Source organism: Sorex fumeus, unplaced genomic scaffold, assembly GCF_029834395.1.
Source record: "Sorex fumeus unplaced genomic scaffold, SorFum_2.1 ptg000009l, whole genome shotgun sequence".
NCBI lineage: Eukaryota > Metazoa > Chordata > Mammalia > Eulipotyphla > Soricidae > Sorex > Sorex fumeus.
In genome coordinates, this window is record NW_026606066.1 from 27,875,496 (window position 1) to 27,900,653 (window position 25,158).

Sequence of the window (25,158 nt, forward strand, 5' to 3'; positions counted from 1 at the left end):
TCTTTCTTTCTTTCTTTCTTTTTGCTGTTGTTAATTCTGGTCTACTTTGAGAAAAATGTTTGACTTCTCATTTAAATTTATAGTTATCAAAGTTATTTAAAGAGCATATTACTTAATGCCTCTCTTAGTAGTTTACCCAGATTTTATAATATCCTTCTCTACCTAATCACAGTTTATCTTCAATTATATTGGGTGTCCCAGGGGTGGCTCAGTGGCTCAGAGCTCCGGCCCTGCAAGTGCCAGGCCATGAGTCTGATTGGACTGCCCCATGTGCCCAGTGTTGTCATGGCTGGCAGCTCGACTATTGATGGTCCCTGCCCCCCACAGCAAAGGGTGCAAAATCTAGTGCGGAGCAGATGTGTGTAAGTACTGCAACATAAGTGGGTATAAAGACACATGAGGATTGTAGCCACGAGTGCATGCGTGTGGATATCACAGTGAACCCTGGTGAGTGCAAAAAAACCCAGAATGTGCGCAAATGTCACAACTAAATGAGTGTGTCATGATAAGCACGTGTGCATGCAGCACAGCTAAAATCCTCTAGTGAGTGAGCACCCTGGCTGAGCGTGTGAGCACTACAACTAGATGGCCAACCCATGATGAGCACCACAACTGAAACATCCAAATATCACAACCAAGTTTGGTACTCACAAAAGCAACAGCAGAGAAGGGAAGGGGGGAGGGGCATTAAATGATATTGTTCTATTTCACATCCAGGGGTAGAGTCAGCTCAGATAGAAAAGGGAGCACCAAATAAAGGCTGCTGGGAAGATCTGCCCAGGATAGGAGATGCCTGCTGAAAGTAATCTATGAACCGAACATGATTGCCACCCAATGTCTCTTCTGCAGACCACAGCACCCAAAGGGAGAGATAGAACAAAAGGGAGTGCCCTGACACAGAGGCAGGGTGGGATGGGGGATGGGAGAGTGGGAGGGATACTGGGATTGGTGGGGGTGGAGAATGGGCACTGGTGGTGGGATGGGTACTCGATCATTGCATAACTGAAACCCAAGCACAACAACTTGTAAGTCTACAACTGTAACTCATGGTGTTTCACTAATAATAATTTAAAAAAATTTAAAAAAATAAAAAATAAAAAGTAGTTATTTAGAAAAAAAAAAGAACCTGACAATAGGGGACAGAGAGTACGACAGGAAAGGTAGAAAGCCTTGCATGCAGCTGACTCACATCCCAAAGGGTTCCCCAAGTACTGGCAGGAGTGATTCCTCAGCATAGAGCCAAGACTAAGCACAGCCCGGTGTGGCAGCATCATCTACCCCCAAGAAATAAAACTTACATACTATATTCCAATTTCTTCTTTCGTCTTTTATTTGGGTCACAGGGCTACTCCTGGTTTTGTGCTTAGTGGTTGCTCCATGGTGTGCATGGGGAAACCATATGGTTCCAGGGATCAAACCTAGGTCTCTTGCATGCAAAGCATGATTTACATGTGCTCAGCCTATTGAGTTAATTTTTTGGCTCGTCCTTCCATCTTTTGTGCAATTGTACTCATATATATTGTTTCATCATATACTATAAACCTCTAATTGCTACATTTTGCTATTCTTTCTGCTTTTGATAGTCAGTGATCTTTTAGAGTGATTAGCTACAAGAAAACTGTCTTTTTATATTGATCTTCATTTTAGCAACTTTGGAAAAACTATCTTTGTCAATCCAAATTGCCATTATTTTCCTTCTTTCTCTTATATTATTTGCTGTGCAACTCTGGCAGGCTGTAGCTCAGCTTTACAGTGCATGCTTTACTTGATCCATGGCACTAAAAATAAATTAAGAATGATTTATATGTATAAAATATAATTAAATTTAAAATATTAAGAGTAAGTTCAGTATTTTTCTAGAAGTCTTTTGATCTTGAAATATATTTTTATTGACTCTAGAAATTTAGGAGCACATGTAAATAATGCTTTGCATGCAAGAGACCCAGGTTTGATCCCTGGAACCACATGGTTCCCCATGCACACCATGGGAGCAACCACTAAGCACAATTTTGCCCCTGACAGTTAAGAGTGGTCACCAAGGAGATATGCTTCATTTTGGACGTGCTTTAATTTAGATCATTTCTTCTGCAGGTAATTTTATTCTGGTAGCTTTTCAAGAATTGTCTTTAATTTTCCAAGTTTTTTGCTATGTGTCTAGGTGGTTTGTTTTGCTTTCCTATTATCTATTTGCATTTTTCAAATCAATCGATAAGCTTCATTTCTAGATTTATGGCTTGATGGTGTTTATTATTTTCAGAATATTCTGGGTCATTATCTCATAGGATAACTCTGCCAAGATTTGAAAGTGATACTGTTTCACACCTTTTTTGGGTGCTTTGTTCTATTTTTCCCACATTGTGCACACACCCTGGATGATGCCAGCCCTCATGTGAGTGGGGCCTGTGAAAATCGTGAGGCTTGCTCTTGATGTGGCAAGAGGACTCTGGCATGTGTGATGACAGCCCCTCTGAGCTGGTTTGGGATTACACAAAACAGCTTATTCTAGGTCAAACTCACATAATTAGATAACCTCTTAAGTGAGGTCAGATGGATTCAAAGCAAGTAAGATTCTCAGACTCGTGTTGTTGAAGCCAAGTGGCATCTGGAGAAGGGAACATGTGCTAGGAACAAGTGGGCTGCTCTGAGTTGCTGAAAACAGTCTCCAGCTGACAGTCAGCAACAAAGCAGTGACCTCAGTCCCACAGCTGTAAAAAAGCTAATTCTGTCAACAACCAGTGAGCTTGGAAGAGGATCTGGAGCTGCAAATGAGATCGCAGACCTCGTCAACACATTGGTTTCAGCCTTGTGAGACACTCAGCAGAGAAGCCAGCTGTGGCATACCCAGGCGTCTAACCTGAAAAAAAAAATTGTGAGACAGTAGGTATTGTTGCAGATTGCTAAATTCGTAGGAATTAGCTATACAAATAGAAAAACTAAAAATGCACCTTTTGCAGAGTGGTCTTTGTAGTTTATTCATTTCAGGCTATACATAATTAACATATTTGTATATATTAAGAAATGATCATCTGGGATTTATTCCCTTAGGGTAGAGTGCTAGTACAGTTCAGGGCACTTGCCTCGCATGCAGTGGACTGAGTTCAATCCCCGGCACCAAAGATGGTCCCCTGAGCCATATGTCCCCAGGAGTGATTTCTAAGCATAGAATTAGGAGTAAGTCCTGAGCACTGCTGGGTGTGGCCCCAAAACAAAACCAAAAAAAAAAAAAAAGATACTTGTCTTACAAATGGCCAATCTTGATTCAATCCACATTTGGTTCCCTGAGCACTACCAGGAATGATCTCTGAGCACAGAGCCAGGAGAAAGGCAAGAGCACTCAAAAACAATAAATGAGAAAAATTTACTTCTTTGACAGCTTTAAGTGCTATGTGCATGTGTGTGTGTGTGTGTGTGTGTGTGTGTGTGTGTGTGTGTGTGTATTATACTAAACAAAAGGTAGGAAGAGGACTCAGGAGAAAAGTGCAAAGATTGTACCAGTTTACTATACAGAACCTAGCTCCAGGTGCTGCACCGGATACACAGAACTCACTGCTGTCTCTGTGTTAAGGAAAGAGATCAGGCAGTTACGGGAGTGTGGGAAGCAGAAAAAAAAGACAGTCCCCACACCCACAAAGATGTGTACATTTTAATTCCTGAAACCAGAGCACATATATGTAACATGGTGAAACTAAGATTGCAGATAAAATTTATCTGCAATAAAGCCAGATGAAGAATCTCTGGCTCCGGGCACATCTTTTCAACTCCACCATTCTTCCTGCACTAACATACACCTCAGAGACCTGGGCCCTATGAAAACAGGACAAGAATGCTATTCAGGCATCCCAAAGTGGAATCGAAAGAGCTATGCCTGGAGTATCACGCTTCACTCAAGTGAGAGAAGGAATCTGGAGTTCCAACCTCCATCGATGATCAAAGATCAGGGACACTGCCTCTTTTGCCAAGGTGCCAAAAATCAGATGGGCTGGACACGTAATGCGATTTAGAGACGATCGCTGGATTAGAGCCGTTACCGACTGGATTCCACGGGAGGTCAAAAGAACCCATGGCTGCCCACCTACGATATGGTCAGACTTCTTCGTCAAAACCCTGAACAAACGGTTTGAGGCCCTTTGTGTTCCTGGAACGAGCAGATGCCATTGAGCTACACTAGCACGTGACAGGGACGAATGGAGACATCACTGGCGCCCACTTGAGCAAATCAATGATCAATGGGATGACAAGTGATACAAGTGATACAAGTGACCCTTGAGATGGGAAGGTTATTTTAGGTTAGCCTGGTTAGCTCAATGAAAACCTAATGATCTTTACTTTTGGAACGAATCAAAGAGATCTTTGAAGATGCTATGGTGCTAGCTGTGGAGACACAGTCACAAGTTTGTGATTGTAGGAAACCTCTGGAGCCTCTAAAAACTCTGCTGGAGCATTGACACCTTGTTCATTAATCCCCAGGACTCTAACAGATCTATAATGCTTTTAGTTTGTTGACTCATATCCCACAACCACCGCCATGTGAGCTCATCATCTCCCCAGTTTTACAGACTTACAGTGAAATCTTAGAAGAGAAGCAAGCCAAGCTGCAAAAATTCATGAGTATACCGATCTCCTATCCGAAAACTCTGGAACATCAAGAGGTGGGGGGGGGGGCCAAATCCCCAGCAGCCATACCTATACTCCACAGCTGCCACAAAGTCAAAAGCTCAATCAACTCCACAGCTTCACAACTGATCTGCAAAGATGCCAAACTGACAAAAATTCCAGGTACACCAGTTTTCAGGCCAAAAACTCTCAGGTCTTCTTGGAGTAAGGGACAAAGCCTCCAGACCCCAATCCTCCCCCCAACTGTAGTTCTAGAAGCCCTGGCAGCCACATCCACATCTCACAACTGCCACTTACATATCCTGGAGTTGTGTTGCGCAAATGTGGCTGCAACACCTCCAAATTCTACAATACGATATCCTAGCAGGGGCACACCAAATTCGATGGGAAAGTAACCTAAAAGCCAACTTTGCTCAATGAACAATAATACAAAAGGCTCAACTAGCAATGAACAGCTTAGTAAACCCTCAGATAAGAATTTAATGACCCCATGGTGAGATATAAGAATTTTCATACAATTTCTATGTATTTTCTGATAATTCAGTTAGCCATTTATTGGTAACAAGCAGTATGAAATAAATTATTTTGTGCCTGCTAGAGGGGCAGGTTTGATGGTGGTTGGGGAATACTGTTTTGGGGGCAATGGTAGAGGGAAGGTCACACTGATGATGGGATTGGTGTTGGATGACCGTAACAAGTGTATTACAGATAACTTTATAAACCACAATGTTTAAACAAAGTGGAAAAGTCCACTTTGTTTACAGTGATTTTTTTTAAGTAGCAATAATAGGAAATGAATACAAAAAGTGATGGACCTTGTAGAAGAACTAACACCCCCAGACTTCAAGTACTGATTTGTGGGTGTAAATATATTAGAATAGCAATTAGATATTCCATAAAATCTTACCCCTGGCTGAAGAAAGAGTCTTAGGAAAGGAGTAGGCAGAAAAATTTTATGAGATCACACAGGAGTGGGAATACTTTGAGTTATATTCAAAAAAGAAAGAATACATATCCGCAATTCTTTCGGAAACAGAAAACACTTTCAAACTCATTTTATAAGCCAACCCTACTCTGATACTAAAACTAGACAAAACCCTAAGGGATTGGGGTCGGCCACATGTAAGGCATAACCCCTGTACTGTCTGCTTTCCCTGTTTTACTTCTTTCCTTTCCAGCACCAAGAGGTGCTCAGGGGTCACTCCCAGCAGTGCTTGAAAGACCATTCAGAGCCAGAGATCAAGTGTCTAGAAAAGTTTGCCCAAAACATGCTTTGAAAGGATCTTCCTTGCCAAGGAGAAAGCTAAGCCAAGGAACATAGGCAGCTATCAAGGGCAGAGATTTGAAGGGCTCGGATATTGGTAAAAGCTGGCAGTTTTTTTTTTATCTACCTGCAGAATCCAAATTATTGTTTATCGTCAAGATCAGAAGTTTCAATGTTGTGAGCCTCAAGGTTTGAAAGGTCTTGCACACCACTGTTCCTTTGCTGGATCTTCAGTGGCACCTTTGTGGAGCTTAACAAGAATTCAATGAACATGCAAAGGATTATAGAAACATATATTGCATGGGGCACCCACACCTGAAACCAGGAAGTAAATGAATGGATCTACAAGAGTGATTATGGCAAAATCCACAAGAAGCGAATTGCCCAAACAGAAACGACTGCTCCAGCTCTTGGATATGATCACCCTAATGCACAATAAAGATGGCATCATCGGCATGGAGGATCTGACTCATGGAATCTATACTGTTGGAAAATACTTCAAATAAGTAAATAATTTCCTTTGACCCATCAAATTATCAATTCCCCCGAATGAAGAAAAAGACCAGCAGTTTTGTAGGAGATAGAGAGAGATGCTGGTAACAGGAAGACCAGATCTACCACTGATCAGAGGATCAATTAACACATCCACTGTATTTTTGTAATCTGATCAGTTAATGTGCAATGGTTTTCAAATTGAAAAATAAATTATAAATTATAAACAACTTTAATCTACACATGCCTTGCTGACACTAGATAATTATAGCTGGTTTATAATAATCTTTACAAGTTCTTATACTTGGGTCATGTTCTTTTCAACAGATATCTATCCAACTTTGAGGCACTTACACAGCTCTGAGGAATAAACAGAGTGAAAATGACAAGGAAGCAAAAATATTTCCAAGATCATATATTCTTTGTCACAAATATATTCTATAACTGCAATAATTAATGCCAGCATTAACTGAACTGGTCTGCAATGTCAAAAAAAAAATCTGAGTTTTGCTAACATTTCATTTGTGATGGGCTGGAGCGATAGCACAGCAGGTAGGGCATCTGCCTTGCAAGCAGCCAACATGGCTGACCTGAGTTTGATTCCTCTGTCCCTCTCTGAGAGCCAGACAAGCTACCGAGAGTATCTTGCCCGCATGGTAAAGCCTAGCAAGCTCCCCATGGTGTATTCAATATGCCAAACACAGTAACAATTGTCACAATGGAGATGTTAGTGGGGACCCGCTCGAGCAAACTGATGAACAACGTGACAGTGACAGTGATCCAGCAAATAGCTTTGTGTTCCTGAAAATCACTTCAGACATGATTAGGTAAGCCAAATTAATTAGTGTGTATTAAAAGCATTTTTCTAAAAATTCAGCAACTAGGGAAAGTTGATATTTTGAAATTTTTAAATAATTTTACATGCTCCAATTAGGCACAATATTGCCTCCTTTTTCACTGCTATGACTTTTAACAGGTAATCTCCCACCCCACACCTAGGCATGAACAGAGCAACCTATTTAAATTACAAATTAAAAAAATTACCAGTTGAAATATATTCAAAAGAAAGAGACCTATTAAAAGGATATTAAGAAAGAGTCTTAATGGAAGATCATGGTATAGACATCTTTCCTCATAAATCTCATGCAATTAATGCCTTTGTTCTAAGTTATGAAACTCACAATAGAGAAGTTATCATATTAAATCCCGCTAAAGAAACCTCACTTTTTGCCTAATTTTTGTTAGGACTATGAAAACTAGAATCTCGTAATTTCCATGCTTTTAAAAGTTATTAATTTTAAAAAGGGCTATCTAGGAGGAAAATTCTTATCTTTCACAAATAAGCAAAAGTTGTTATAAAACTAAGTGAATAAAGTAGGCCAAATAGTTTTAAAAAGGCTTAGACTCATTAATACATTCAGGTAAGTGAAGCAATGCCCAGTAAAACCACAGCAACTATTTTGTTAGATTCTGACTTAAAGAATGATGATTTTAATGTAAATTCCAATGCCAAAAGAGGCAAGAGAAGGGACTGTGACCACACTGTACTCAGCTCACCCTTCTAGATACCTACTGAAAAAAATACCATATACATGTGAGGAAGTCATTGGCATGTCCAGATAAAAATCAATGAACCAGGGTCTGGAGCGATAGTTACAGCAGGTAGGGCGTTTGCCTTGCACACAGTTGACCCGGGTTCGATTCCCAGTATCCCATAAGGTCCCCTAAGCACTGCCAGGAGTTATTCCTGAGTGCAAAGCTAGGAGTAATCCCTGTGCACTGCCGGGTGTGACCCAAAAAGAAAAAGAAAAAAAAGGTCCATTATTGAATGACACAATCCTTCTAGTCAGAGTGCTGGCCTTATTTGGTAACTTATTTTACAGTTAAGGCTTAATCTGGTGGTTTGGATGGCTACTACAGATAATAAAACTACATTTCTTTTGTTTTGGTGACAAGAGATTGAACCCAGACACTCCTAAATGTGCAGTATACATTGTACCTTTGACCTACGGCCCCTTCCCTCTATCTTCTGCTATGGTAGGTCCTGATGGCACATGGATTATGTCAGATGAAATCCTTGACTTCTGGAAACATTTTAATTGACTGCACTTTTTCTACTGCAACTTGCATCTCACCACTTAGTAGATATTTTTTCTCCAGAGAAGTCTGTCTTCTGCATTTTTTCCCTTCCCACAGAGAATCCTACATTCTCTAATGAACATGAAATCATCACACTTTTAAAGAAATATTGTCTTATTACGTCTTTCACCAAACATTAAGTAATCTAAAACAAGCACGTTTGTTAGAATGTGCACTTTCAAACAAACAAAAACGGCTATTTTTTGCCTTCTCCAACTGGTTCAATATAACAGATCTGAAATATCTCTTCATATCATCTTTAGCAAAACTGGCTTCCCCATTACTTACACAATTTTCTTAACTCACATGTAATCTGTGTGGATTATAAGCTTCCCAAAGCAGGACTTTTTCAGTTTGGGTTATTAGTGTAACCCAAGCACCTAGAACAATGATATGTAGTAGACTCACATATTCACTGAGTAAATCTTCAGCAGAAGTCAGAGGTGTAACTAGAAGAGACAGGGGAACAGACCTAAGGTCTCACAGGCCTTAGTGAAGGACTCCAGTTCTGAGTGCCAGGAGAAGCCATTCCAGGATGTAGAGTGGAGGAGACTGTAGCCTAACTTACACTTAAAAATGATTCTAGCTGCTGTAAGTGAGCATGCACTATTAAGTGGGGATGTGGGAAAGCAAGACATTAAAAAATAAATGTATTCTGGGCACAGAATGACGAAAGCACAGGTTGAGGTGATAAGACAGCGAGACTGGTTCAAAGGTGGACTGTTGGCTAGTCAGCTCAAAGGTCTGCTTTGAATGTAGGAGGCCCATTTTCGATACCCAGCACTTGAATGGTCTCCCCAAGCACTGCTGGGAGTGACCCCCAAGCATCTCTCAGTGTAGGAAGAAAAAAAAAGCAGGAAGGCAGACAGTACAGGGGATAAGGTGCTTGACTTGCATGTAACCAACCCCAGTACTGCCAGGAGTAATCTCAAATTACTACAGACTCAGGAGCAGCCCCTCAGCATTGTTCCCCAAAACAAAACAAAGGGAGGGGGAGAGAAAGGAGGTAGGGGCTGGGGAGAAACAAGCAAAACCTCCTGTGGAGGGGATACAGGCTATGAGAAAAAGAGATCAAGATGGAGCTGTTAGGATAAAGCAATTAGAGAAGAGTTGAGTTGTCATCACTTTACAAAGGACTGAGAGAGGGCAGGGGGAGAGGCGATGAAGAGTTCAGTGTTGCCTATGTTATGTTTAAGATGTTTCGTTAGGCAATTATCCAGAGATGATCAAAGGCAGGTAGATCTGTGTGTGGCCGATGTTAGGTCAAGTGGGGGATATGAAAGTTAAGTGTATGGATGAGGCTTAAAGTGCATGTAGAAAAGGGGAATGACTAGTTAAAAGGTCCTTGAGAAGGAACAATTTTTATCACAGAAATTACACACCATCTCACGGATAAATGACACCCTAAGGGGGTAAAATGGTTACTTTGTAAATGTTAGGAAAGAATAAACAAATTATGAACATAATTTAAAGATAGAATTTATTCTCTGATGGTTTACTCATGCAAACTGCACATGAAAGAAAATAGTACAGTTTGTGTAACATTGCAAATATAAGGACCCAAAATGCTAGGTACAGAAGTAGTGTGACATCCTGAAAGTCAAAATGGAATCTGAGTTTATACAACTAATAATGATTTTTATTTGCTGAGTACAGACTGATTTACAATGAAAGTTTTGCTAACCTTGGTAAGCTCATTAACCATTTACATGACTTCTTACATCTATGTAGTTTTATTTTACAGTGGCAAGAATTCCTGTTACCAAGAACTTTAACTTGCATAAATAATAGAATGAAATAAAAATGTGCTGAAGGACTTAGGAGAGTGAAAAATTGAGGCTTTTCCTAACCCATCCAAAAACTACAATAAAAAATAGCCTTCTTGCAGAATTCATATTTTGTGCCTTTGAGATTAACTCCTAAACTAGGACCAAAATAATGATTAAACATTGATTTAAAATTATAAAATCAGTTAAAGGTAAAAAAAATAAGTAAAATGATTTTTTAAAAAATGATTTTTTGGGAACATGTCAAATAATAAAATGTCTATTATCTTCATACTTAAAACTCCTGAAATGTCATTTGTATAATTTGAATGTTTCCCAGTTTGAAACTTAGGCAGGTGGGATATTTCCTTGAATTGTCAAGGATATTCCATAAAGATTTTTAGAATGTCAGTCTCATTAGGAGATGGCACTGAGACTTTAGCAAATAGTGTAGTATGGATGCAGAACAAACCACACAACTTATTATAAATGCATTACATATATTTACATAATGGAATCCTGCTTGAATGCCAGAAGTTGCTACTGGGTAAGACTCATAACTATTTTACAAAGTTTTCTTACACACATCTACTACTTTTTTTTATTTTCATTTTTAACAATTTAATCTATTTTAAAATATTGTACTGTATTTTGAACATAACTGCGGAATAAAAATAGATAATGGCACATTAGAAAACTCAGTATCCCACAGATGACTGAATAATGAGAAAAGTGTACCTACAATCATCTCATCAGAAACAAACTACGTCATGGAATGTTAGTTATCCAAGCCTGCACAGTAATGACATTTTAAATTGCAATCATCTATTGGCCAGCATCACACCGAAGGCATCGTTAAACATTCAAGCAAAGATCGCTGGCAATAAACTATTGAAAGATACACGCGCACACACACATACACAGACGCTCTCTCACTCACTCTTGTTTCCCACATTATAATTACATTGTTCTAAAGATAGATACTGATTTATTCCCCACGAGAAACATTATCAAAATTTGCTACTAAAAGATGACAGTGCTTTCACAAGAATAAGTACAAGTTAGCTTGCAAGTACAAGACAATGGGGGTAAACAGTCTTAATTTTCTAAGTAGTAATTTAGGCTTTTCTGGCAACCATATCATACTTGATTATGCATAAACTTCTTGGTTTGTAACCTGAAATCTGCAAAACCAAAAACAAAACCCTAATAAAAATGATTAGCTATCTGATAACCCTGTATCATACATTATATAATTTCATTAGCTTCAAAACATTGGGTTTAAAATACTGAATTTAAGACTTAAAAAATAGTCATTCTTGAAATGATAAAGGACCCCCAGATTCGTGACTAGTTAAAATCTTAAAAAAAAAGGAAACTGCACAGATTTTGATTTAAAGAGTGCATAAAAGCACTATGTCTTTTATCATGTTTCTTTCACTTAAAAAGTGTTCTCTTATGTTTTCCCTTTTGCGTAATGTGCAAAATAAAAGGCAAAAAGATTAAAAGCAAATTTCTATCTCTCCCTTGCTAGTGCTTTATGACCTTGTCAACGTTACAAAGTCAAGAGGGATAATGCAGAACTTTGGTATAAATGATATAACAATACTACCATCCATCACAGTTGAGGGTTAAGAGGTGGCAAAAAAAAAAAAAAAGGAAGTTGAAACAGAGAGATTCAGTAACACCCCCATTTATTAAAATACCACCAAACTAAAGTGAAATAAACCACAATGAATCATAATACAATTTACACATTTAGCACAGAAAATTTAATAAATCTAACAATATTTATTTTAAAAAAAGCAAAATCAGTCTTTTTTTCCAAGAGACTAGATCTGGTCGTCAACTGGTGCTACACCACCTTTAGAGCCAAATTTCATTTCAAGTAAAAAAAAAATTTTTTTAAACCACAGATTTCGCATAAATGGAAACTGGTCTTTCCTTGATTTCCCTTTGAAGTCACTAATAGGTATCTAAAACTGTTGCACTGCAGGTTTTAATCAACTTCCTGAGGGCTGTGACTGGGAAGAAGGGGCCATAACAATCTGCGAGAGCGCAGGCTCTGTACTCTGGTCCGCCATCTGGGTGAGGACTGAGGTGGCCACAGCTTCTGCCTTGGAGGTTGAACTGACTCCATTGGATGTGCTGACAGAACTGTGCTGAATAGCTTCAGGATGTGGACTACTCGGCACTGACAGATCTTCCGAACTATCATCTTTATCAGCAGCTAGGTGGAAAAAAGAAGACAGTTTCTTAAATAAGACATCTGCAAGACACAATTATTTTTAAAGCTTTCTTAATGACAGGTAAGACATGAAGATCACCATAATAAGATCAAAGTAAAACTGTCCTCCCGTTGTTCATCGATTTGCTCAAGCAGGCCCAGTAACGGTCTCCATTGTGAGACTTATTGTTACTGTTTTTGGCATATCGAATACGCCACGGGGAGCTTGTCAGGCTCTGCCCTGCGGGCGGGATACTCTTGGTAGCTTGCTGGGCTCTCCAAGAGGGACGGAGGAATTGAACCCGGGTCGACCACATGCAAGGCAAACGCCCTACCCACTGTGCTATCACTCCAGTTACAAAATAAAATTTAATGCAATATATACCTTAGAATCCAGAGTTGAAAACTTATATAAATGAGAACAGACATTTTATTATACTGTATGAAATGGTTTAAATTTCTGCACTTACATAGGTTAAAATCAGAAAGCAGTAACAAACTGGCTTTTACTGATTTATTCTCTGATCATTCTATTGCCGTTTCTTTCAAGTTTTGTTGGGACAAGCCATATAAAGTAATCTGATATGTGCCTAAAAGGGCAGGTTGGGGGTGGGAGGGAAACTGGGGACATTGGTGGTGGGAAGGTCACACTGGTGGTGTAGGAACACTAAATGCCTGAAACAGCTGTATTATGAACAACTTTGTAAATCATGGTGTTTTAATAAAATAAAGACAGGCAAAAAATCTGCAAGAACTGATTACTAGATAAAAAATGTAAGTATTTTTACAAAATTCACTTGTTTAGGAAAGTAGACATAACTGGAATTGAATGGCTGTAGTGGCTAAATGTCAAGAAGTAGGTAATTTTACCTGCATCAGTCAAACAAAGGCATGGCTCGGTACATGGAAACAGCTGAGTACCTACTGTAGCAAATGCTGCTACAGAAATATCTACTAACGGGTGTTAAGATAGAAAAGGGCGGAGGACTCTGGGAGATATCATCTTATAGAAGTAAGCCCTTATTGAGCAAAACACAAAACAAATCCAGTCTGTTTGCCTGCATGACATTCTTCCCAAAAGATTTTTTTTTTAAAGTATAAGCACATGCATAAACAAAATGAATTCTTACATATAAATCATATCTTCAAATTACTCCCTTTACATTCTCCAGAACTATATTTATTCTGGCTGATTCTCCATCTACTACAGCAGTGGATGATTAGAACACCTGATTCGAATGATGCATACACATGAGAATAAGCAATATTTAGAATCTAAATGCCACCAGCTGTTTATAGCTGCATGAATTAATTGGTATTCAAATAAAAACAGATATAAAACACTACATACTGCAATTGAAAAGATATTCAGGAAAGGGCAATCTAAGTACTTATGAAAGTTAATCTAGAAAAAAAATTCATATGCACAATAGTTATAATCTATGTAAGTTATGAGATAGAATGACGTGATTGTTTGTGAACCCAGCCCCCCAATTAACACAAGAATATCAGCAATAGCACACTTTCTGAAGGCTCCACTCCCCAGCAAAGGCGTTTACTGCTCTGATAACCAATTCCTTGAGATTTTACGATACAAGTATATATGCCTAAATAATGTTCAGTATTACTTTTAAACATCCTCAAAACAATTATCGTACTGCATACGTTATTTTACACATTATTTTTTCAACTTCGCATGAAAACGTTATTAACTGTTTAGAAATCAGAAAAAAAAAAGGTTTTTCTATCAAATCTAAGAATCCATAGTGGACTGCTTGCTAATTAACCAGATGCCCATTCTGACAACCAAATATTAAAAGACTGAGATCCCATGAAGCAAGACTTTTTTCATAATTTGCAACATAGATGATAAACTGGAGCAGAATCTGGCCACCACGATCTTTAGTTCGAATAAAATCCTTCAATTGAGGGTTTTCTAAAATACAATACACACCGAACCTTGATCCATTTACCTTAAATCCTGTATTTTTGAGGTCTGTAAAATATACTAAAGAGACTAAATAATATCTTTTCTTTAAAATGCTATAAATGCAAAAACCGCACCACTGAATATAAATTTGACTTCACATAATTAAAAAAAAATTCTATTAGTAATCATTTGTAAAACAAAAAAATGCTTTTCTGATCAAGCAATAAATTAACAAACTAATATTCAATTCTGTGTTGTTGTTTTGCTTTTGGACCATATTTGACAATGCTCAGGATTACTCTTGGCTGGCTGTGCTCAGGAATCACTTCTGGCAGTGCTTGAGGAACCAAGTGCAGAACCAGGGATCGAAACTGCATTGGCCTTTGTATGACTGAAACGTAATAATGAAAGCTTCTAAGTCTGTAACTGTATCTCACAGTGATCCAATTAAAAAACAAACAAACAAACAAACAAAAAACACCACCACAACTGCATTGGCCTGTATGTAAGGCAAATGATATACCTACTGTACTATCTCTCTGACCCAATAGTTAGTCATTTAAATAGTGAGATGCAATTGCTAAGTGGTGGGAAAAAATATATTAAAGAGATTAAATCCCACTTCTTAAAATGCTACAAAGCAAAAACCATACCACTGGATATTAATTTGACCTGACACAATTAAAAAAGCTTTTCAATTAGGAAGCTTTAAAATTATATAAAAGGATTCTTTACACTGGTGGCAGCTTGCTTTTCTCCCCCAACCCTACACCCACACCTCCCACCCCTTAGTTTTCCCATTCCAAACTTTGCTCCAAAGACACTTCCAGCAGTACTGGTGGGACCATGTGATGCCGGATATTAAATCAAGTATCCTACATGTAAAACATGCAATCAGCCCATCAAACTTTCTCTCTGGTATAGCAATGAGAGTCTAAATGGAGGGATCCCTAAAAACGTTCTTTGCTCATTGACACTATTTTCAAAAGAAACTGGCCTTTTATTCAGTGTGAAGTTCTAGGATATATCAGCTTCAAAGAAGAAGTAGGCTGGGGTATGTGATTTAAGGGTAAGTAGTAGAAGGAATGATTCAAAATGTAAACAGTGTAAGAAACAAGAGATTATCTTAAGACTTTCAGAATTAGGTAAATCAAATCTTTAGGCTGTGACAGAATCAGGCACTCAACTAATAAATTATGAAATTACAAATTATATATGTATATATATAAAACCTTTATAATGTCATATATCTGCATTGATAGTTCTAGAAGAAAATTTACTAGTGTAATCACAAGCCTTAGAAAGAGAGAAGCAATCTTATTGCATTCAAAATAATTTTCAGCTATACTTAAGCTATAAAAAACTGGGTGTCTGACAAAACAAATTCAATCTCTGAAGTTCTCTACTTATAAATATTTTCATTATTGAATATATAAACTCAATTGCATTTTGGGACAAAGAAGCCTTCCTCTCACAATTATAGAAAGTTAAAATGATAATTATGTTCAGAGATAAAATTAAAAAAAGAGTATGATTACATAATTCTGTGCTTTTATTCTTCATGGAACCCAAAGAATATGCATACTTTCAGTCATGTTTTTCGTATTATTTAAATGTTAAGATGAACAATTGTGATAGTTTTCCTGTGACAGGTTTCCTGGTAAGTAGGACTTCTGTGTTTAAAACAGAGACCCTACGACAGACCCTACTGTCACCAAAAACTGCAAGACTTTGTAATAAACCTTAATTTCTACAAGATCTTAGTTTTCTTTCACAATTGCTTCAAAGACAACAATTATTATGACTCACTATCAAAAGAAATCGCTCTAAGCTATAATAAGATGAATAATGCTAGGTATTTGTAAAATTCCCCACATTTCCTCAAAAACTTAAACATTCACTCAGTCAATCTCTATAACAACAGGGAGCTCAGTTTTCCCCAAATATTTAAAATTTGAAAACAGAAATCACCTTAAAATTTCTGTAAAACCCAATTATCTCCCAAGAGTGAAGAGATCTAATTTTATGCTAGAACTACAATTTACTTCAATCTTATTACCTACATGACCACACTGGGGAAAAGAATATTAATGCCCCACAGGCAAAACTGTCTTGTTCACTTCTTGCACTTGTGCATGTGCGTGCGCATGCGTGCGTCACACACACACAAACACACACACACACACACACGATGTAATTCATTAAAACTTGCCAATCTAGATTTTCAATTATTTGAGAATATAGTAATATAAACCCATACATTTACACACTTTAAGAAATGCAGATTTCTTCTGCATTTCTTTTGCAATGTATTACTTGGAATGAAAAATTGTTTTGCATTTGCTAAGCATGTACTACCAGAGATAAGATTGTCATAATTATGTAATAAATTAACAGATAATTATGAAATGAATGTAATTTAAGAATTTTTCCTTTCTATTTTATGCTCTTTTTCTATATTTCCTTTTGAATTATCAAAACGCAGGAAGTCTTCTTTTCAGAAAATCCTGTATGTACAATGCTGAACTCAGTAGCTTCTATAGAAAATTATGTTAAGTCAGATGGGAGCCATAATGGTCTCATCCCTGCAGCAATCATTGTTAATACAAACCCTGAACATATTTCTATATGGCTCCAATTTACTCCTCAATGTGTTTCACTGTTCTGTCAAAGTGACTAGATACCAAAGGACTAAGATTTATATGTTCAAAACCGACAAAAATCAATGTTCTAAATATATATGGCAATAGAGAGTTGCAAAATCTACTCAATCTTTTAAATTAAAAAATATTGCCCATTCTGATGAAACTGCTTACAATGACTACAAGTAAAGATGGTGGCTATTAAGCTTTATTGTGAGCACCTGAGGAACTGTTTGTATCCAACACAAAATGTTTCTTTCTTTTGAATTACTGACACTGGCAAATTAAAATGAAGTGGATACATATGGTTGAAACAATCTTCACATTTACAAATATCCTGAAATACCACTAAATCATAAAAAGGAAAGCTGTGGGTTATATATTATGAATGTAGCCTAATGCATTCCCAGCTCTGTTATTTGTTACAAATTTGTGTAAGATGGACAAAATTGGCCATTTATTCAGGAGTAACAGCTGGTTCCAACACTATGGATCATATCCAAAATAAAAAGGACATTACAAAAAGAAAAAAGAACAACTAACCTCTAAAATGCTGAAAAAAGTAGAATTTGCTTGGGGATAGAGAGGGTTAGAAGACATTTAAGAGAAAAGTTACAAGCAGATCATCTGAATATGGTTCTATTTTGACATCTGTATGTGTCAAAGGCACAATGCAAAAGCTCACAACAATTAAAAAAAAACCCCTACAATATTGTGTTATCTAAACAAAAGGATACCTTATCTTTAAGTCAAGCTGTCCCTCCCCTCTTTAAAAAACCCTGTTCAAATCTCTTCATTTCTGAATACAAGGTTTGAATATAGTATTTCACCCTGTCAACCATAATGAAGTGTTAATCTGAGAAAACATCATCACTACTGGCAGTACATCTTAAATTATTAGCTCATTTTGCTGATCATTAGTAATCCCTCAGAAATAAAGCTAGAAACAAGAAAATTTAAAAACTCTAGATTCTTGATATGTATCCTCCCTCCCCTTCTAATATAACTGTGCAGAAGTTCTGATGTTTATTATTATATTAAATATTGCAAGTGCAGCCTGCATGTTTTAAATGGCAGCGTGGCTCATTCTAGCAGTATTTCACCGATGCAGCCTAAGGCTGTAGGTAATGGAACATTACTCACTATGATAGCCAGATTTCTTCTGCATGGCGGTTACAGGGCAATCTTTATGAGCCAGAAGAAGCTGTTTCAGCTGTGCCACTTCATTTCTCAGCAGGGTGACTTCACTCTGGAGAAGAAACAACTTATGTACCTTACCAACATCAGACTAAACATTTTTTACTGTTTACAGGAAAGATGAAGCAATAAACACAGGACATCTTTAACAGTGTTAAGGAATTGCTAAAATTCCTGCTTAAATTGGTATGCTAGCTTTCTGATTTTGGTATTAGTACAAAAACGGCAACTTTTTTTTTTTTTAATTTGGCCTGGTGCTAAGATCAAAATCAGAGACTTACACATGCACGACAAGTGCTTTACTACTGAACCAACATCTTTGGGCCCAAAAAGGGAGCATGGCTCAAGCAGTAACAACTCTGCCTTTTTTGGGTGGTGTCTGGGATCAAATACTACCCCACCACAACCTACAAGCCCTTCTGAGAAACCCCCAGAGGGAGTTTCAAAATCAAGCTGATACAGCAGAGTAAGAAACTTTCAAATAATATATACTGGATAATTCATAACACAATTTCTTGTCATTAATAAAAAGTTATAACCAGAAGCACTGACACACAAGTTTGTTTTTAAAAATTTTTTTTTTTATCTGGGGCCAGAGATAATACAGTGGGTAGGGTGCTTGCTTACCCTGCATGCAGTTGACTGGAGATGGATCCCTGGTATCCCATATATGCCCTGGAGCACTGCCAGGAGTAATTCCTGAGTGTAGCATCAGGAGTAATCCCTGAGCATATCTGGGTGTGGCCCCAACACAAAGACCTAGTACTTGAGGCACTGTGATTTGTAACAGTGTTAATGAGAGGATTTTGGATTTCATTCATACATTATTCCAATACCACACTCTCTAAAGGAGGGTCCATTTCCCTCCACCATTGTCTTGTGTGCTACCCTGTCTTACCAACCCTACTTGGCTTGGTAAGCTAAAGTTCTGCAGACCAGTTCTCAGGTTCTATTGCCTCTGGTCATTTGTTACTCTCTTAATGTGTTTCTTTATATTCCACATGAGCAAGATCTTTCTGTTATCTGTTCCTCTCCTTTTCACTAATTTCACTGAGCATGATGCTTTCTAATTAATTCCACTGCTAACTGTATTATTATATTATTATTATTATTTTTTGCCACACACAGCAGTGTTCAGGGCTCACTCCTGGCTCTGAGTTCAAGGATCACTCCTGGCAGGCTCAGGGGACCTCATGGGATGCTAGGTAACAAACCCCAGTCCTCCGTGTGTGCAAGGTAAAGATCCTACCCATTACCGCGTAATTCCTCTGAACCCTTTTAAAATAGCCAAGCAGTACCCCATTGTGTATACATGCCAGTCTCTTTGTCTCCTCCCCACAATCCCTGCCTTGCGTCCCAGCCTGGAAGTACTCAGTGCGTATTCCTGGCTTTGTGCTCAAGGGATCACTCCCGGTGATGTGCTCAGGAGACTATCTGTGGTACCAGGGATCAAATTTGGGTCAGCTGTATGTATGCAAGGTTGGTATACCCCTTTACCTATTGTGCTTTCTCTTCAGCACCATACCACTGTAACAGTTTTTTAAAATTACCTAATTGACTTTTCATGGTGCCAGAGACTGAACTCAGGACCATATACTTCCAAAGCAGGTTTCCTACGTGAGCTTACATCTTCTCCAGCCCTTGTAACAGGTTTTTGGTTGCTGGGACACAACCAGCAAAGCTCAGACTTACTCCTTTCAGGCATCAATCCTGTAAGTGCTCCAGCAACTATATGTGGCACCAGGATTGAACGTTGCTTGACTGCATATAACACAACTGTCTGACTTGCTGGACTAGTTCCCCAGCCCAACAGTTTTGTACTTTGATTACTATGACTTATTTTGAGTACAATAATCTAAATAAAATTGAAACTTTTCACTAATTGTTCAGTTACACATGCTAATTTTTGCTCTGCTATTTAAAACACTGGTAGTTTGCAGTGTACAAAGTTATTTGACCCAACAGATTCAAGTTCACATTGCTTGATTTAATCCTTTCTTTCCCCCCATTTCTGCCATTGACTACTTAAAGAGGCGTAATGAGTCTAAGCTGCTAAATTATCTGAAATCCAGCTTTCCTGGTTAAGAAAATAAGGGCTGGAAATAAAGCTTCTGAGCTTTTTATGTACATATGTTTTAATTTTTTTATTTAACTTGTATTCACTAATAAAATCTGAACAGTTAAAGTCCAAATAAAGAGAAGTGCTCAAAAATAGTACTTTATAATGTTACCAACTTATTAACTTCAAATTATTTCTAATTCAAAAGCTGGTAATTGGCACTAAAATATGTCTATATTTTAAGTATTTTAAATTAATATAGGGGTGTGTGTATAATCGTTATTTGGGTATCTCTATAACAATATTTATCTCCCAGGATTTTGTTTTGGGGCCACACCTGGTGCTCAGAAGCTATTCCTGGCTCTGTGCTTAGTAGTGACACCTGGCAATGTGCAGGGAGCCATATGTGGTGCCTGGGACTTGAACCTGGGTTGGCTAGTTGCAAGGAAGGCATTTAGTCTCCTGTACTATCTTTCTGGCACCGAACTGTCAAGTGTTTCTGTCTTACTTGTTTGATCCTCTGCCCGACTCTCAAGATCAGGCATTATTTTGCTCTATATATTCTCAGATCCTAGTTTACAGCCTGCCACAGATTAGTAGGACCAATGATAATGCTATGTTCAAGGTGTGTGTGTGTGTAGGGGAGGAACCCCATTTAGGAGAAAATGAGATAGCTTAAACAATACACTGGCCAGATTTCCTAGTGTTTCATTCATTTATCTTGTTTTTCTCTGTGGCCACATCTGCAGTGTACAGAGGCTATTCCAGCCTGGTGCTTGGGCGATCATGCAGTGCCAGGGATCATATCTGGGCACTAGCTGAACTCTCGCCAGATTCCTAATCTCATTCTTTATGTCAACAACTCACTAACATAGATAAGTTAATTTTTTGTTATATCTCAACAACAGAATTTTTAAAATCACAAAAGCCTTCTCTCTTAAATACTGTTATATTCATCACATAGATTAGGAAATTTAATGCTGTATTAGAAAACCTTCCTGAAAGCATCTATCAGCTAATTATCTAGTTGATATAAAGAGCTGATTTAAATAATTCTACAAGGATTAACAATTAGTTGGTAGTGTTATAGCTGTTCAACTAATTAGATTACCTGGTCCATTAACACATGAACAAATGCGAAGATGCCACTAGCTAACAATGGGTAATGCACTCTGAAATCTAAAAAGGTAAGGCACGTGACCTTCATTACAACAACTTATATTTTTGTAGACTGAATTATAAAATGGTATCACACTTCTTTAAAGAGAAAATTCAAAATAAAAACTTAACATTTAGTGTAATTTACAAACACATAAGCCTAAAAGATAAAATATACAAGAATGCTGCTATTCATCAAAATTCAAATAACAAATTATTCCTCAATGAGAAAGGCCTACATAAATCACACATATACTTATCAATATACACATATGTGGGCTGGAGCAATAGCACAGTGGGTAGGGCGTTTGCCTTGCACGCAGCCAACCTGGGTTCGATTCCCAGCATCCCATATGGTCCCCCGAGCACCTCCAGGAGTAACTCCTAAGTGCAGAGCCAGGAGTAACCCCTGTGCATCGCCATATAACACAGGAGGGGTGGGGGAGGAGGGATGAGGGGGTGATAGAAAAACTAAGGACACTGATGAAAGGATGGGTGTTGGAACATTATATGACTGAAACCAAATCATAAACAACTCTGAAGCTGTGTATATTTCACTGTGATTCAACAAAAGTATTTAAAAAAAAATACAGAGGCTGTAAACATGCAGAGCAGCACCTGGCTGTGCTCAGGATTCACTTTTGACTCTGTGTTTGGGGATCACTCCCAGTAGGGCTTGAGGACCATATGTGGTCATGGATTGAACCCTGACCGGTCAATGCTTGGAAGATTGCCACAAATGCTTTGGGGACAGATCAGATGTGTACAGAAAAGCATCTTCTCCACTGTACTAGCTCTCTGACCCCATGTTACGTAAAGCTTTATAAAAGATTAAAAGACAAATTTTGGACTGAAAACCAGTGTGATTAAGTGGTGGCAATGATCGATCATGTGGTGAAATATGGTAATATGGTCACTCAAACACTAAAATTCAGCAATGAATAGCTAGCTTTTTTAAATGTCTATCTTAAATAGATCAAACTGAAAAACTAATAGCCAAATAATCAAGTGATTCATCAACCAAAACTTTTGATTAATATCTGGTCACAGATTGATGAGTAAATATTCCATATTTAAGGTTTCTGACATTCCAGTTCAGTCACTACTGCCAAAATTAAGGAGCAAATACTGAATACATTCTTTGGCAAATTTATTGCTTTAGATTTATTTTCTTCATATTTTCCTTATAAAATTAATGATTAAAGTATTAAGAATCTTATAAAATAACATAGTATGAGACTAACACCCAAGGATAGTAGAGACAAGGGCCAGGAAGATTGCCCCATGGTTGGAAGCCTGCCTCATGAGCTGCGGGAGAAGGAAGTTGAGAAGGAACCAATAAGCCAGTGATGGTTAAAGGGATCGCTTGGGATGGGACATGTGTGCTAAAAGTGGACAAAGGACCAAACATGAAGGGTTCTCCGCATCTTCTTATAAACCATAATGCCCCAAAGTAGAGAGAAAGAAGGGAGGTGCCTGCCATAGAGGTGGGGAAGAGGGGATTTGGGGATGGGAATGGGGGGTAGAAATGCTGGGTGCTGGGGTCATTGGTGGTCGAAAAGCTACATTGGTGGAGGGATAGGTGTTTGATCACTGTATGACTGAAACTCAATCAAGATAGCTCTGTAACTTTATCTCATGGTGATTCAATAAAAAAAAATTTCTTTTAAGTATTAAGATTCTGCAGGGTTGGAGAAATAGCACAAAGGTAAGGTGCTTGCCTAGCATGCAGCTAAAACCCAGAAGTGGTCTGAATCCCAGCACCACATTTGGTGCCCCCAGCATCATCAGGAATGGCCTCCTTTATTGCCCACACTCAGTGACGCTCAGGTATCACTGGGTGTGGGCAAAAAAGAAGGGGAAAAAAAAACCCCGAATTTTAAATGAAGTACTAAGGTTTCCATCACTGTTCCAAAGGTTTATTATGAATGCATAAAGCCCCACTTGAGAACAAAATGACTTAAATTTTAAAACTACTTTGCAAGACTAATAGAAATGGTCCTTCTCTTATTGTCATCCTTTGACTACCGGTATCCTCTGCCAGACTATAAATTATGTTAAATGCTAGGACACTGGCCTTTTCACTCATATCTCCTGTGTTTCCTACCATGCTCTGCACACAACAGGTGCTAACAACAAAATAAATAACAAAAGTAGTATTTTCATAGTGCAGTTACTACACTTTTCTAACTCACTTGATTTTCTTAATAGTACTAAGCCTTTAAATTTGAAAGCATTTAGTAAAAGTTGGTTAAAAAAACAACAAAAACCTAGATCTGAAACCCAGGACACAATGCATGAGGCAGAGGTGTTATCATTATGCTTTCCCCGCCTCTAGAATGCAATTTGAAACTTCTCTAGAATATTTAAAACTGGAGGGTGGGGATAAAGTTATATCAGATACTATTTTTCAAAAACTAAAATAAACAGGTACTAATAGCATCTTCTATTTGTTGCTACTCCTTTTTATTTCAAGTAACAATACAGAAATTTAAAATTATATGAAGTATGAGGAATAGATTTTACTACATTCTTGTTTTCTCAATGAACCAATAAAGCCTTTTCCACATATTGACTTATGAGTGAAAACTCCTCACATATCCAGCTCTCAAAGACTGCCTCTATTAATTACTGAGTGCTATTAACTTTTGAAATATCTATGGTTTTAATAACACAAATTTTATTTAGCTTGGGGGAGGGGGTACATGTGGTGGTGTTTGCAAGAGGAGCATCAAGTACCAGGACCAAATCACTTGAGCCACATCCCTGATTCACTATCAGTGATACCTGGCTGGTATTTTGTTTGCTTTGGGGCCACACCCAGCAGTGCTCAGGGCTTTCTCCAGATTCTGCAGTTAGGGATTAATTGACTAAAGCTGGGTCAGCCACAGGCAAGCACCCTACTTGCTGCACTATATCTTTGGCCCCAGTAATACCTAAGTTTTAAAAACAAAATCTCCAAGTTTCATCCACAAAGTATATTGTCAAGGAACTCTTATTGTAAGGAGAAACTCTGCTTTTTATTTATAAATGATACATGCTGAAATTATAAACTAAGTTTAAGAAAAAGCCATAGAAATTAAAACATTAAGAAAACAAAATCATATATTACTTCTAAAACAGAACTGTAATTTATAATCAACAAAATATAATTCATGGACTAAATTACCATGAATTTCTCTAATACAATTGATGAAACTTTTACAATGGACTTACAAAGCAGAAAAATAAAGTCAGTGAGTGCGGAAATAATATTTTCTTTAACGTCTAATGTGAACTTGGAAAAAATATGAACACTGAAACCTCAATGTTTAATAAAATTTTTATTATATATAAATCTGCAAGTAACCACAGATTATTACTGCCCACAACAGCTGATCAGCCAAGTCTGTATATTGCATGAAGGATTAAGGAAATGTTGAGTTGATAAATGTTAACACATAAAGGAGAATTTAATTAATTATTTGACATTCAGTTTCTGTATAAGTCATTCTTTTGTTCTTCACAGTTAACAGTTTTGTTGTTGCAGACTGTAAGAAACCTTTTCTCCCCAAATATACTGCAAGTATATATTAACTATACTCTAAAAACTAAAATGGTCAGTTTCTAAAATTGAATTAAAAAAAAATTTTCCCACTCAAAATGTTTTATATTACAATGTTTGTTCTTA

The 25,158-nt window shown here is 37.7% G+C and overlaps 1 protein-coding gene across 1 annotated transcript in view; it reads right to left on the reverse strand.

Annotated features, from left to right (window-relative positions):
• Positions 1-9,972: 9,972 nt before the first annotated feature.
• Positions 9,973-25,158, reverse strand: part of ATF2 (activating transcription factor 2) — a 76,386-nt gene continuing 61,200 nt past the window's right edge. The window contains exons 13-14 of the mRNA XM_056110222.1: positions 18,218-18,323; positions 9,973-12,505 (exon numbers count right to left, since the gene is read on the reverse strand). Of these exons, the coding sequence (XP_055966197.1) occupies positions 12,279-12,505; positions 18,218-18,323 (333 nt within the window). The 3' untranslated portion in view covers positions 9,973-12,278. The remainder of the gene's footprint in view (positions 12,506-18,217; positions 18,324-25,158) is intronic.